General features: G+C 31.6%; 1 protein-coding gene across 9 annotated transcripts in view; it reads left to right on the top strand.

Annotated features, from left to right (window-relative positions):
* Positions 1 to 16,488, top strand: part of Itpr (Inositol 1,4,5,-trisphosphate receptor) — a 123,351-nt gene that overhangs the window by 69,045 nt on the left and 37,818 nt on the right. For all 9 annotated transcript variants that reach the window (XM_076506977.1, XM_076506976.1, XM_076506980.1 and 6 more), the window contains 6 exons: positions 865 to 990; positions 2,128 to 2,328; positions 3,517 to 3,768; positions 12,173 to 12,298; positions 15,021 to 15,152; positions 15,571 to 15,691. In XM_076506977.1, coding sequence (XP_076363092.1) covers positions 865 to 990; positions 2,128 to 2,328; positions 3,517 to 3,768; positions 12,173 to 12,298; positions 15,021 to 15,152; positions 15,571 to 15,691 — 958 coding nt within the window. The remainder of the gene's footprint in view (positions 1 to 864; positions 991 to 2,127; positions 2,329 to 3,516; positions 3,769 to 12,172; positions 12,299 to 15,020; positions 15,153 to 15,570; positions 15,692 to 16,488) is intronic.

Below are 16,488 nucleotides of genomic sequence, written 5' to 3'. Positions count from 1 at the left end.
ACTGCTATATCACTAGGTCCTTAGAATTAGAAAACTGCTTAACTTTACATGGTGTTCTAAACAAAATGCCCTATCTTTAACTTTAATGAGAATGATGCATGAAACCATACTTGTGGCTGAAACAGTGGTTTCTGTGTTAAAACAATCTTGCATGTCCATAAGCTTGAGGGCTTATAACATTAAAAATTAGAGTTTCATACCCATGAATAACACAGTGCAAATAATGTGCAACTTTGCACTTAAATAAAAATGCCAGGTGAAATAATACTGCAGTTATTGCTAAAAAGCCATACAAATTTTTGTGCATTTTGAAGATCCTGTACTGATTTCAGATTTTATTGGCTGTTAAGTTTATGGTTTTTGTATTTTAAAAGGAAATTTTTAATACTTTATTGATGTTGTATTTTTCAAAATGTAGTAAAAAATTATTTTTTCTATCTATTGGGGATACACACTTAACATTTTTAATTTCTATCCATTGAATATAGATTTCTTTCAAAAGCAAAAATTAAAAGATAAATTTTACCAGTTCTTCTTACCTTTGTAACAACAGTTACAAAACTTTTACATACTTTTAGTTTTTAATCTGTTTTTCAGAATTTTAAGATTTGTTAAACTTTCTGAATATTGCTCTGAGCTAATGGAGATGAGTTGTTTTTTTAAGCTACTACAAAGCCATATACAGTGTGTCTCAATTTTATTTTGACACCCCAAACATCATCTTTTATAAGGAAAATTGTAGTTTAAAAAAAAATTCAATTTTTGAAAAAGTATTTTCAAGTATTGCTACTTTTACATTTCAGATTTTACATCCTGTGAACTGTGAAGCTAGGATAATTGCATGTTTATTCTTGTCATTTGTAGAAAGAAGATATTCGTATGAATGAAGTCATGACACTAGCACATGAGTTCCTTCAACATTTTTGTCTAGGAAATCATGCTAATCAATCACTTCTTCACAAACACATTGACTTATTTTTAAATCCTGGGGTAAGTCTCCTCCAACAGGTTTTTGCCACATTTTTTTGGTTTGCTATAAATATTTATGTTCAAAACCAAAGGACATTTTGAAGTATGAAGTTTTGCATACTGGGACGTAAGTGGACTGCTTCACTTATGATTCATTGTTTCTTTTAAGTTCTATATAAGATGTGAAATTTGTTCTGAATTAACAATGGGATTGACAAATCAAATAGCATTAAACATATAATTTTGTAGATTATCATGCATTTTCTACTGTTTTGATTTCATAGAAGAGTTTTAAAAATCAAGAAGCAGTATTTTTATTTTATCACTTGGTTATAATAGTTATGAATGAGTGCAACATTTTTTATAAATGGAAAAATGATTTGATAAAAATACCAGAATGATAAGAAAAAACAGTAACACTTCCAGCATGATACAGCTCTAAATATAAAAAAATAAAATCCTTGTGAATAATTTTAAAAAATATGAAGTAATTTGCTTTAACTCTCAACTTTCCAACAGTAGTGGCACCTTTAATGTCACCTCTGGTGCTAACACCTATAGTTTCTGCACTTTTCCTGATGAGATTAACTCTTTTTTTTTTTTTTTCCAGTCTGTAGATAAGTTCATTTATTTATCTCTGCAGTTATGTTTTTTTCATATAAATGGTGATGAATGGCAAAAGAAAGTTTTGAAATAAAGTTATTTTTGTTTTTGTTTTGTTAATCTCTGTGAGCTCATTCTGGTTAGATGAACTTGACTGTATGTCAAATTCATGCTCTCACATATTATTTCTTCCATTAATCAATATTAAGCAAAAGTTTTTAACAGAAAACATTTTTATTACTAGTAGCTTCCACCATCCCTGTTTAGTTCTTTGTATGCTTGTTTTGTTCTGTTATTTGCTCATAATAGCTTGTATCCAAGTTAAAAATGTATAATATTATCATCACCGACTTTTAATAGAAAGCAGTATAACATATGATTCTTTATTATTTTTTATACTTTCTACTTGTGGAGAAAAATGTCAGAATTTTCAATTATGTATTGTTATTTTTTTAAATCAAAGATCAAAACCAATGTAATGATTATTTGGTATACTTCATAATCTCCTCATAAGTGACAGATATTTTGTTGTTCAGTAAATTGTCTTTGTTTTAGCTTCTGGAAGCTCAAACAATTCGAAGTTTTTTTCAAGACAATATAAGTTTGTGCAACGAGATCAATGAACATGTTGTGCAACACTTTGTACACTGTATTGAAACTCACGGTCGTCATGTCCAGTATTTGAAATTTCTGCAGACAATTGTCAAAGCTGAAGGCCAGTTCATTCGCAAGTGTCAGGACATGGTGATGCAAGAGGTGAGAATCTAAATGCTTCTTTATTGTTATCTTAATTACACTGTTATTTAATGGAATATTTTCTTTTTAAATATCAAACCTAATTTTGTTGTTGTTGTTGCAATAACTTGCACTTATATTATTGCAAGCTCTGACAAAATGAACTACTGAATTTGTACTTTCTCTGCTATTATTTATTGATATTGCTAAAAAGAGAACTCGTCTTTTAAGTTTACAAATATCTTTTCTCAGCTAACTCTTAAAACTGTTATATTATGCTACAACTATAATACTTTCTCACTAATTTAGTATTGAGAACAAATATTTTTATCTTTGTTATAAGTTTTTCCTGTATAATATTTTGGCTAAGGATAAGATCTGCATTTACATGTACAGAGATTCCAATTTGATAATAAAAATAACATAAAATGTTTTTCATAAAAACATTTGTTAATTATCTGGAGGCTATAAATGCTTCACTTATGAAATTTTATACTTTCATGCTAAAATAGGTTCAGAATGTACACTCTGACATGGTTATTTAGAATAAATCAACCTAATAACTGGAGCAAAGCCAGATACTTTTGATAATTTCATAGAAAATGAATTAAAACTGATTGTATTTTACATGTAGCATGTTTTAAATAGTGCTCTGGCATTGCCAGTCCTTTGATTTAAGGTATAAATTTTAAGCAACTTATATTTAAGGTATATGAATTATTTTTCCTTTTTTTTAATGACAGCAACAACTGCTTCATTTAATACAAAAGCCAGTTCATACAGATGGTTTTCCATAGGTTAAAGGCCACTAACTTTTCAATCTTACACCTGTTTTAGATTTATTTTAGTATGATGGGGAAGCTGTAGAATTCTGAAAATCAACTAATAGGTTTTAGTAATTTCTAAAGGTACAAGTCAGTATCAAGTGTTTTATCCTTAATGAAATAATATGGCTATTTTTAAAATGAGCAAATTATTAATTATGCCAGTATTATTTTTTTCTAAGAAAATAGGAATATCAGTTTAAATGTTTTTCAAATTCTAAAATGTGTTGAATGGCTTTTACAGTATGTGGTACACGTATTATTGTAACACGTATAGATATGGTTTTGTTGCTTTTAAAGAGTTATGACATGGTTGGTAGACTTTACTCACATGTTGTAAAGTCTAAAAATTGTCATAATTTTGAAATTCTCCTCTCTTTCAAAGTTGGTGAGTGCTGGAGAAGATGCCCTTGTGTTTTACAATGACAAAGCCTCATTTAGCCACCTGGTGGAGATGATGAGATCAGAATGGCAGAGAATGGATGAAGCAGGACCACTTCAGTACCATATTAACCTGGTCCAGTTACTTGCAGCTTGTACTGAGGGAAAAAATGCTTTCACTGAAATCAAGTGTCACTCTCTTTTATCCTTGGATGATATTGTGAGAGTGGTGACACATCCTGACTGTCTACCAGAGGTTGGTACTTATATGTAGGTTTTGTCACTGTATAATCTTAGGTGGTATTGTTTCTTGTGAGATAATGTTTGTCATTTGACTGATGACCTTACAAGTTCTTCTAATAATCATCATCTGATATTTACCTTTCTTTTCTTGTTTGCTACTAAATATGAGTGAATAATAATATTCTTGTTTTATTTACTAAAGGTAATTATCTAATGTGTGAGATTGATTTGAATATTTGTTAGCATTTTGAAGATCAATACTTAAGTAGTATTTTTGAAGAGTTGTTTATTATAAACTTCTTCAGTTTAAAGTTTTGTAAACATAATATTATGATAACAAATAAACCACTCAAACTTTCTTGTTCACTCTTTACCTGAGTGAGGATTTTAAATTGTCCATTATGTACATGTTTACAGGCAAAGGTACCATCTCCAGGGAAAAGTTTAAGTTAATCTATCAATTCAAATTATTTCATGGACTTTAAAAAGGTTAATCGTGTTGTATTCTTGGTTTCATTCAGAGGCAAAACTCTGAGCTACTTATACGGTATATCTGTTCTGGCATTATCACTGATGTACCTGTTCCTTACATGGACTATGGTCCTGTATCCAAGGCTCGGCTCCATTCCAGCTGGCAGTCGACTTGAAGTAAGCAACATGAAAACTAGCTATTCCAAATAAAACCCTATATTGGACTTCTTACTTTCGTAAGGATTGGAAAGAGGAAGTTGTTCTAACTGGACTATGCATTGGTCACAGTTTTTTAACTCATCATTTTCTTTTATCTGGAACCGATGCACCAGTGTGTAGTCTGTGTAACACTCAGGTTACAATAAGCCACATTTTACTTTCTTGCTGTCGTTATGACTCTCAATGATGGCACCATTTTAAACATGTTCTGTCCAAAGGTTTATCAATAATGTTAGACAGTGTTATTGGTGAGGGTTACACTATCCACCTTGGCAATGTTTTTAGTGTTTTAAAGGCCATTAATTTTTTTAATGCTATTTAAGTTTTTTAATTTATACATTAGACGTTTTTTAATGTGATCCCCTTTTAAGAATCACAGTCCATCTAGTTCGATTTGAAATTAGAAAATGGCCGTAACATCAAAATACTTGAAACCAGGACTGGAAAGGACAACTTTAGGTCACTAACACTGCTGTTTGAACTACTCGTTAGTCGTCCTGGTGAGTTATTATTGAAAGTTCGCTACAAGTCCTTTAAAACTTTTATTAATTTACTTTTTGAAAATGGCCATAACATCAAATAACTTGGAACCACGACTGGAAAGGCTAACTTCAGGTGGCTGATGGTGGTTTTTGTACTTACCTGTTTGTCTTCCTGGTGAGTTATGACAGTTTCAGTTATGCTACAGAAAGTCCTTTTCAACTTGTATTACTGTAGTTTTTATCTTAATGTTGTAAGCTAGATGTAAACTTTGGCTTTATGCTATTTATGTTTTTTTTTAATCTTTGTTTTGTTTTACCTTAATTTTCTTTTATGAATTTTACTAAATTTACTTTAATTTTAACTTTTTACCAGATGTTTGGTGCAGATAGCCTAGCTGCTTTGTGCCATAAAACAGTAAATCAACTGACCAATTTATACAGGCCATTGCAGAATGTAACTGTTGAGCAGTTTATTTGTACTAAAAGCTGCTAGTATGGCCAATCTACATTTTTATTTTTTTACATTACATCATGTTTTAAAATGTGAGTTATAGTGTGATTACTTCCTAACTTCTTCTTCTTCATGTGTCAAATCTGCGACAGACATCGACGACCATGGCATGCCAGACTTCTCTGTTGTCAATCCTCCTTATCAACTTGATGTTACGCATTGAGTTCTTGGTGACATAGTTATTGAGGCTGTTGATATATTTAGTTCTTTGACACCCTCTGCTTTTCCTCCCTTCTATTTTTCCACATAGCATCTGTTTCTCTATCCCATTATTCCTACAGATGTGTCCTAGAAATTCCATTTGTCTCTTTCTTATAGTTTTCATGAGTGACCTTTTGTATCCTGCCAGTTCCATCACTTCCACATTTGTTTTTCTTTCAGTCCATGATATTTTTAGCATCCTTCTAAGGAACCACATTTCAGCAGCTTCTAATCTCTTCTCTGTATCTTTGTTCAGTGTCCAGCTCTCACAGCCATATAAGAGAACAGACCATACATATGATTTCAAGGTGTTAATTTTAGTGACATTTGTTATGTTCCTGTTTGTAAATATGGACTTCATTTTATTGAAAGTATCCTTGGACATTGGAATTCTTTTCTTTATTTCTGTGTCACTCTTTGCATTTGATGTTATAGTATATCCAAGATATTTGAAGCTTTCGACTTGTTTTATTCTCATGTCCTTGCCGGTTATACTACATGTGGGTGTAATTGATTGTTTTGAGATAACCATGCACTCTGTTTTCTTTGCATTTAACTGCAAGCCTTTTTCTTCACTCTCGTGTACTATTGTTGTGAGGAGAGTCTGTAGATTTTGTTCAGAGTCCGCAATGAGGACTGTGTCATCAGCGTAGCGCAAGTTGTTGATATTGCATCTGCCTACTTTGACTCCCTGATGTTCATTGATGTTTTGTAGGATTATTTTGCTGTATAAGTTAAAAAGATCTGGTGAAAATACACATCCCTGCCTCACCCCTCTTTCAATTGGTCTATATTCACTCAATTCATTTTCAATTTTGATAGCTGCCATTTGCTACTTCCTAACAGTTTAGTCTAAAACACCCTGCTTGTTAAATAAAATGTGGCATCAACATTATTCATGCCTGTTATCCTGTTATATCATAAGGGAATATTGAGGTTTGCCTGCATGCACAGTTTTTCAAACAAAGTGCAGGAGTGGTAGCTGTAAACATGAGGCAGGTGAATGCTTGGATAGACATCGTGGTTTGCTGTGTTTAATAAGATTACATTAATTCAGGACATGTAAATACTTAGGTATGTGAACTGTTAACCATCTAATGCCTTAAAAAGAAAGGAAAGTTATATTCATATTCTACATTAGAAGTTCTAATGGTAGGCTTATGATTTTTATACCTAAAACAATACTATAATCTGCATACAGGCTGAAAAACAGATCTGATTTCTAATTAGGATAAGCTGTTCTCTTGTGTATGACAAGTCTTAAAAGTGTTTTTGTTTTGCTGTATTTTTATTAAATGGTGTAGAAAAATGTGTAATACTTAAATGGTTTTTGAATTAATTAACTAATGAAAGACTTTTGTAAAAGTATTTTCTTGTAAAATAAAACAATGTTATCTATTTCTTTGTGATAAAATTCATACCATAGGAAAATGGTATTATAATCAGATTATATATATATGTATATCTAATCTTCAACTTTTGTAATTTCTATTTCATGCTGTTACTGTTTAAAAGGGAAAAGTTATTGTAATTTTTAGCTAAATAATAGTTGTCTAAAATTTCTAACAAACTTTTTCCCTTTATAAAAATAAAATAAAATTTGTAAAAATTTTACAACATTGCTGTAAAATATTTGTTGCTGATAAATGTTTAGAATTATTAGCAAGAGTGAGTGCAGAGTTTTCTGATATGGTGTATGATTTTTCTTCTTGCCATCACTGGATATTATTTAGAAATTTGATTAGTTATGAGAGGTGAGTGTTTTTTCATGTTATTACTACTATATGATGTAAAATTGGTCTGGGAATTATTTGTTCCTGTAGATGTTATTTTTATTTTTGAAAATGCTTTCATGTTAAATTATGTCTGTTCAAAAGCCACAGAAATTTTCTTTTATGGAAAACACATCTTGTAGGTTTAGTTAGGTTAATATATACAGCAGATGTTGGCAAAATATTTTGACTTGTATCATCATATGGAATGTTATTGTGAATTTTAATATATTCAAATGGTATACTCAATAAAATAATTTATTTTATATTAAAGAGAAACTATGTTTTATAGGTATCAGTTGATCTCCACCAAGAATATTGTGAGCAAAAACCATGATAACTAGCATGACACACATAAAGGATAATACTGTTTAAAAGATGAGGTCTTAAATCTTCTGTTCTTTTGGGTTTTTTTCAACTCATGACCAAAAGTGGAGAAAATAAAAAATATCAAAATAAATACATTAACAAATATTGATGAAGTTGAAATTTTCTTAATTTAAAAAAACAATAGAACTTTCTGATTAACAGTGAAAAACAAAAAAAAAACCTCCTGAAATGAAAGGAAATATTTTTAATATTTTTGAAAACAGTATCTGGGAACAAACTTTTAGAAATTTTACCACTTTAGGGAAATATTAGAAATCTAAGCTAGAACTACATACTATTAAGATACAAAACTAGATACTAGTAAGTAAGTTTAACTAAAGTTCAGCATAATGTGGTTCACACTGCAAAAATGAAAAAAAAACAAAATCAAGGAATATCAGTGACACCCCTCCTGTTTGAAAAGTGTTATTACCTTGTTTAACCAACATGTTTCATGTTTATGCTTATTTGTTGTTAAGTACAAAATTACAGTGGGCAATCTGTGCTGTTCCAACTATGGGTATCATGAGTCAGTGTTTTAGCACTGTTAGCCCACAGACTTACTACTGAGCCCCTTAAGAAGCTTAAGTCCCCTAGTGGGAAATGAGTAAGTTTAGAGCCTTATGGTGCTAAAACATGGGATTTAGTTCTCTGTGATGGAGATAATAGACAGCACAATGTGGTTTTGCTCTAAAAAAAACAAATTTTCTAGTGTAAAAGACAACTTAAAAAAGTATGTTAACATAATTAAAGTGAATAATTAGAAAGAATCAAGAAATATAAAATGTTTTTCTATCAGGTATTTTCAGCCATACCATTTCAAATAGTTGCTCCCTCGGTGTGTGGATTCCTGTATGTGGTGAGGGAACCTCCCAAGGAAGGTTCTGTTCTCTTAGTTTACCTCCTCTGGGATCTAAACATCCACTCACATGTTTGTCATGTGTGGTGACCCACGAAGGGGAGGAGAGGATCCTGGTGGTTGAGGGGTCCAACTCCAACACACCACTTTGGTCTTTATTTCCTGTAGACAGGCAGTTTTGGGGTGCCTCCCCCCCCATAGGGTCAGTCAGCTGGTCCACTTGGTCTAAGGTCAACCAACTACCAGTGTTGGATGTTCACAACAAGAGTTGTGGACATTGTATCTGATGCTGGTGTTTGGGTATAGTGCTCACAAAACCCTGGCATTGCTGCAGCATCCTTGTTTGGCATTGTAGTGCATTCCATGTAGGGCTCCATGGTGGGTGGGGTCAGTGGTCAGCAAAATATTTTTTATTATGTATCCTCCAAATAAAAACTTAAATAAAATAGTGAAAAAACAGTCCATAGGTAAATGACCACATCTTGAAGATTCTGAGCAGCATTCTTCAACATTTATAACACCTGTGCCTCGTTTTCTTATACTACATTCTCTTTCAGACAAACCTATAAGGCAGATGTCTCCCTTCTTCATTCAGAAGGGATTAGAAGGACTTGCTGGCTCACCAAAGTTAGTAAAGAAACTTTGCTGTGGTGACACATTGGTGGAAACATCCACATCTCGACACAATGAATTTCTCTTGCATTCAAAAGCGATTGGTAATGTACATATTGAGGTTACGCCTCATGCCACTTTGAATTCATCAAAGATGGAATTATGATGCCGACCAATGTCCTTATTCTAACATTTACATCATTGCATCCACCTGTCACCATCAAGGTAGGTTATCTTTATTGCAAGGGATGGCCATACATTCCAAACCCTCTCCGATGTTTCCAGTGTCAGTGTTTCGGTCACTTGAAGACGTCATGTTGCGGTTCTTTGATGTGTGCTCGTTGTGGTGGCAAGAACAACAATGCCTATAAGTGTAAAGCAGATCCTCATTGCATTAATTGCAATGGCTCTCATCCATCATACTTTTTTTCTTGCCCTAAATTATTGGAAGAAAAGAGGTGCAATGTTTGAAAACAATTCAAAATGTTACTTACCCTGAGGTTCAATTGTTGCAGTCCACCACTTCATGTCAGACATATGCTGTTGCACTTCATTCCACTACTACAGTGGGAGTGCAGACATATCTCTCTGTGCCTCTAAAATAATCATTTTCCTAATAAATGAAAGTCTTTGGACCTCCATGGTTAAAAAAAGATGCTGAATAAATGTCAACATGCATCTCTGTCCGTAACATTAATTTCAGCAAACTCCAAGATCCATTTCCTTTGGTTCTGGGTATGGGCATTTCCTCGGGTATATCTTCTTCTTCCACCCAAAGATGCCAAAAGATCATTCATTCACATCCTCAGTGGTTGAAATTCTTTTCCAACAACAAAGACCTGCCCAATTGGCCCAGGGCGGTATCCATGGAGGTCTACAGACCTCCCTCAAATAAAGACAGCAAATAAAAAAGATGTAGTCATAAACAGAAGGGCTCTCCACCCAGTTTGCCTATACATAAATTAAAATGGCCAGCTTGATACAATGGAACTGTCGAGGTTTATGTTCTAATGTGGATGACATCAAACACTGAATGCTGTTTACCATCCTCTGTGTCTTCTCTCACAGGAAACATTTTTGAAACCTGCCTATACAGTCACCTTTTGGCAGTTTTCTTTGTAGAGAAATGATAGGCTGTGTGATGGACAAGTACATGGAGGGATGGCACTGTTGGTTGATCAGCATGTGCCCACCCTGCCTTTGTCATTCAACACACCTTTGAAGACCATAGCCATCAATGTTTCCTTAGGTCGTACCTTCACTGTTTGTTCTGTCTAGCTGTCACCTGGAGTGACCTATGATCAATCAGACCTTGATGCTGTCGTTGAACAGTTGACGTCTCCCTTTCTAATCCTTGGGGACTTTAATGAACATCATCCCCTCTGGGGAAGTGCTGTTATTGATAGGAGGGGTCACTCTGTAGATCATATGCTCTCTGATCACAATCTTTCTCTTTTCAATACTGGTTCTTATACTTATTTTCATGCACCAAGTCAGTCCTTTTTTGCTATTGATCTCTCAGTTTGCTCCCCTTCACTATTTTCCCATTTTTCAGGGAGGGTTAAGAATAATCCACAAGGCAGTGATTATTTTCCTATAATTTTGAAAAAGGTTGGCTATGGTTGATGCCACCCAACCTACATGCCTCGGTGGAAGCTGGATCAAGCAAACTGGCCTCTTTCACTTCTCTCGCAGAACTTGAACCTGCCCTGTGAGCCATCAGTAGATGACTGTGTGGCAGCAGTAACTAGCTGTATTATACAGGAAGTTGCTCAGTGTATTTTTAAAACCTTGACACATTTATACACTTAAGTCTATCTATCAAGTATTGTATAACCACATGTAACAATCTGCTGAAGTTTCAGAAGTTATAAATATTTTCTTACTGTTACATTTTCTCTAAAGGTTGAGCTTAAATAAATAGCTTGTGGCTGATTAGTGCTAGTGTTAAACTGGATAGCTGAATATAGTCAATTTTTTTTAACCTAGCTTGCATCCTCAAACTAACACACAAGATAGAGCAGTGTTTCAAGTTGCATGCCAAACTTAAAATTTGAATTATTGTCTCCAATATATTTCACACTTTGAAAAATGAAGGCTGCTTGTTGGTTTTGCATATCATCTTTCTTTTCATTTGGACTTAGTTGAATCAAGCTATCTACTTTAAAGTGGTGAGGTATTAGGTTGTTTGTATGATTTAAACTTGTATTAATTCAAAGACTGACAGTACTTCATATAATTGTTCCATGATGTTTACCTAGTTTCATCCATTATGTTTCCAGTTTCAGAAATAAACTTTAACTTTACTTGAAAAAGTATTAAAAAATGCTCTTTACTATTAATGCTTTGTATTTAGAATTTAATGTACAGAATATTGGTAAAGTCATAAAGTATTAGTTATTTCAATTAACTTTTGATTATTCTGTTTGCCCCTGGTGAGACAGTGGTAAGTGTATGGACTTTCAATGCTAAAATTAGGTGTTTGATTCCCTCCAATAAACACAACAGATAGATCAATGTGGCTTTGCTATAAAGCAAATAAACAAATTATTGTTTTAATAAATAAGAAAATATTTAAAATAATTATGAATAAATCAGGTAACTAGCAGATAAACATTTCATACTGTGTTAATTACATTTCATCATGCTATCAAAGTGTTTGTATAAAAATTATAGAGCACCCACAATTCTATTAACTGTTTAAACTTGGTTTTGAATAATTGAAAATATTTAAACCGCATCCCAAATAATAGACAAAATTACAAGATTATTAAGTAAAATAATTTTTTGATAAAAACTAAAAATAATTCAACAGCTACCAGAATTACACTTTTATGGTAGCTTCTGATACTTGTTGGTCAAGACATGAATATGAAGATAATCCTTTGATTTTTATTTTTATTTTTTTTATTTTTTTTCAGGTGAAGGGAGCTTATATTAATTTCTTAAGCCACTGTTTCATTGACACAGAAGTAGAAATGAAAGAAATTTATACCAGCAATCATATTTGGACTCTTTTTGAGAATTTTCTCATAGACATGGCTATGGTATGCTTCCATAAGTAAAAGTAACTTATGTGAGTGGAATAAATTTAAATAAATATTTTTTAGTGGCAAATAATTATGTACAATAATTAATTACTTTAATCTGTCTTTAAGCAAAACTTCTATTTTGTAATAAATGTTAATTTTGAACAATTGTGGTAGGCAGGTATCATATCTTCTTATCTATTGAGCTTACATCTTGTACAGTAAAACCTGCCTAAGGCTTAGTCGCTTGGGCCCGAGTGAACTTTCTGGCTTAGACAGTGAATATGCATTTCTTTAATTATATGTAATTTTTGAGCAGAACATTATACTTACTTGACTCAAGGGAAGTAAGACATTTGTGAATAAAGTTATACTGTTTATGCTATAATTATTAGAATAAAAACAAAAATAGACATTCAAAATACACATAAGTTCACAAATTCTTAATCAAATTTATTTGAAGAAAGTGTCTAATTTTAATTGTTTTGTTTATTTAATGGGCTTTTCCATGTGGTTAAAAGAGAACGTCAATTCTACAACCTTTTCATGAAGTTCATTTCCCCCTTCATTTTTTGCATACAATTTGATAGCATTAATATAACTTAACACTTGCAATTAAGTAGGAATTTCTATTTCCTCACAATCTTTTCCATTTTGTTTATCTTTTGAATCTCTCACATTGCTACCATCTTGTGATTCTATTATAGATTTTAAATCAGTTTCTGTTAAAACATTCTCGTCAATGTTCATAAAACTTTCTGCATTCACAGAATCATCTGCATTAATCTTCTCAATCAGAGTTTGAATTTCACTAGAATCATCATAACAAACAACTTTTTAAAAAAAATGACATAAGTAAGTAAATCTTCCCTAAATTTTAAAATTAGGGAAGATAGGAATTTACTTTTTTTATGAGAATTATTTAAAGAATACAATTTTGCACATAAGACAAATATATTTCAATAAATCATGAATTTAATTTAACTGCAAAAATAATGATGGCAGAACAAAGAACAATATATTTAACCAATACTTACTGTAACAAAATGTCTTGTTTAATTAATAATTTGTTTAAATATTAATAAATTCTCAAAAGTTTTAATATTTAAAGAAATAGTAATCGAAAAAGAAATTAATATTTAATCAAAAACATTTTTCTGCCTTACTCAGGTTCTAATCCTGCTTGTTGATAGATGAGGGTAAGTGAAAGATAGTTTTACGTCTGCATTATGCAGGTTCTGCCATATAGAGGGCCTTTTATAGGAGAAAACTTAAGATAATACTGCAAAATTTTGATATTTCTGGCTTGTACAGGTTTCTGCCTTAGACAGGTTTTACTCTTCTTTTTTTTAAATAAAGTTACAGTTTGGAACATTGTAAGTCTGATCAAAGTTGGGGTAATTCAAACTAAGGTGTTACTTTTTGTATAAGGAGAATATCTGCTTTTTTATTGTCCTGTGTGGGCAGTGCTGTTTTACAAGTGATGCTTTTATATTCTTAGGATATAACTGTCATTCATTGGTTATTTCACAGAGAGTGTACATTTTGAGGGCAATTTTGGAATTTTCATTGAGAATCATTTCTGATACTAAGAAAGTTTAAGCCTTGTCGTGGTGATCATGTCTTTGTAATTGGTGTCTTTTTATATTTGCTGATTGTGTTTAATTTTATTAGTTTTCTGTACTATAGTAGGTTCCACAAGTTTTAAGTTGTCTCTAAATATAGACTTATTTTAGTTTTCTTTAAGTGCAATTTTGTTTATCACATTCGTTTTCTTGTTCATTTAATTGTACTATCATTTTATGAACATAGTAGTTCTTTCCACTAGTTTTTCTGTAAAATGTATAACTTCACATGATGTCTTGTTTCTTTTATTCCACCACTGTCCTTCAAAATACTCATCTTTCACTGGAGCAAATAACAGTTATTAGATTCATCTTTAATATTAGGATATTGCACTATTATACATATCACTGAACATTAGATACAACTAATTCTATATCTACAGAAGAATGTAACTATTACAAGAAGTCTTGATGTACAAAAGAACCTTTTAGCTAATTGGTAAATTGTTTTTTCCCCTCATACCAATGAAAATACAATTGTAGTTTTTTTACAAAAAATATAGAGAAGTACAAGAAGTGTAGTTTTCTTACTGTGTGGTCTCAGTTCCAGTTCTCTTTTAACTCTACTCTTTTGTGGCACAGTGACATTAGAATGTGTTTAGTATCTTAGCATCTCAATGTTTCTAAGTGCTTCTTCAAATTTTTATAACATCATAAAAGCATTTACTCTGAGTTTTTAAAAATACAATTGATGTGTATACATTTATTTTACTTTTTTGTCTTTACAAATTTTATCATGATTACATTTTATTAGCTTTAATTTATTTTATTTTTTTCACAGATAAAAATACAGAATTAAAAAAATGCCACATTGAGTAGTGAACATACATCAGTTAATTAGGTCACTAAGTCATCAAGCCAAATTGAATGCATATTTCTCAGAAGGATAATTCAAGTAAATTAGTAAATGTATACAGCTTGTTTATTACTAATGATCTATTTACACTGATGCATGAATTTTAAATGTATCTTGGATCAATTAATATTTAATTACAACAGCATTTACTGGTTCCTAGCAGAAAGTTCATCAGGTATTAATACTGAATATTATTTCTTATATTGTTGAACAGGGACATTATAAAGTTGATATCTTATATAACCTTTTGTACTTTTAGGTTTGTAATGCACCATCTCATGATCGTCGCCATGCTGATTATCAGCTTGAAAAATATGTCTTAATATCTGTCATGAATATCATTACCACATTTTTTAATTCCCCCTTTTCTGATCAGAGTACAACAGTTCAGGTTGGTATTTTATGTTTTTGCATGAGCTTCTAATTTACCCTTCACAAAAAATACAGATCATATTCATATCAAAACTTGTAAATGAATAAAAAGGAGTTTTATTAAAATTAGACATATTCTTAGAAATGTGTACATGAATTGTATGGCAATAAGGAAAAGGTGCTTGGGAACAACTTCTGCCATAATTACAGTTCCACTTGTTTTTGAAAGCGTGTTTTATCATATTATGCTTCATTTGAATTAAGATGTTGAAGTATGACAGTGAAAGTAGTTTTTGTAGAATAATATGAGTTAGTTTTTAAGGGTTTATGAACACAGAACAGTTTCTGTAGTTTGTTAATGCATAAATGAATATTATCTGTAAGATGCTTTACAACTTGCTCTGCAAGGTATAATAACTTTGTCTCATAAACTACAGACCCATCAGCCTGTCTTTGTGAGACTGCTTCAAGGAGCATTCCGACTGTCTAATTGTTCCTGGTTAAAACTTCATAAACGAATGAATGTTGAAACCTGTGTCAAAACACTATCCGACATTGGTAAGCTCATACCTGAAAAAAAAAGAATCCCATATTCCACTGTATATGTTAGTTTGCTTTGGAGTAACACTATACTCTTCTCTTTTAATATTTTCATTACGTTACCAAATAGTTTTTGAGTAAAATAATTGTATGCTGTGTCTGTAACTTAGAAATATAGCTTTTTATTGGTATCAATACAGTATTGAGTATTTCTAAACAGAGATGTATTTAAATAAATAATTTTGATCAGTTTGGACTTAAAATGTCACTTCACATCTTTTGTATTATATGCATATTCTATGCTACTCTGTCCAAGAATGTTATTGATGATGCAGAATTGTTGTTTTATACTTGTGTGAAGAACATTAAACATATTTAATTCTGAAGATATCAGCTCACATTTGTGACATAATACCAAAAGCTATGACAATGTATCAGTTGATTTTAGTGTACGGAGCTGTAATCAATTAACATAAAAATATGTCATAAAAAATATATATAAATAAATCCACTCTATGTACAGAGGAGTTGTTTAATAAGATTGATGTTTGATAAATGTGTAAGTCATCAACAAGCTCAGAATTAAGAATAAGCAACTTGGGCTGTTGCTTAAAGCACCAAATACTCAGGATTTTTATTGTGAGTAGCAACACTGTGCTTTATGTTTTGTTACTTTTTTACAAATGCAGTCTACTCTAATGAACAAAGTATGCAGTCTCACTGTAAACTACCTTCTTTAATTAGAATAAATTTACTTGGTGGCTTTTAGACATGGAATATTGGAGAATTTTATTCTAAAAAAGTTCTAAGAGCTG

Source organism: Tachypleus tridentatus, chromosome 6 (assembly GCF_004210375.1).
Source record: "Tachypleus tridentatus isolate NWPU-2018 chromosome 6, ASM421037v1, whole genome shotgun sequence".
NCBI lineage: Eukaryota > Metazoa > Arthropoda > Merostomata > Xiphosura > Limulidae > Tachypleus > Tachypleus tridentatus.
Note: the sequence above shows the minus strand (reverse complement) of the source record. Positions and strands in the feature narration are given on the sequence as shown.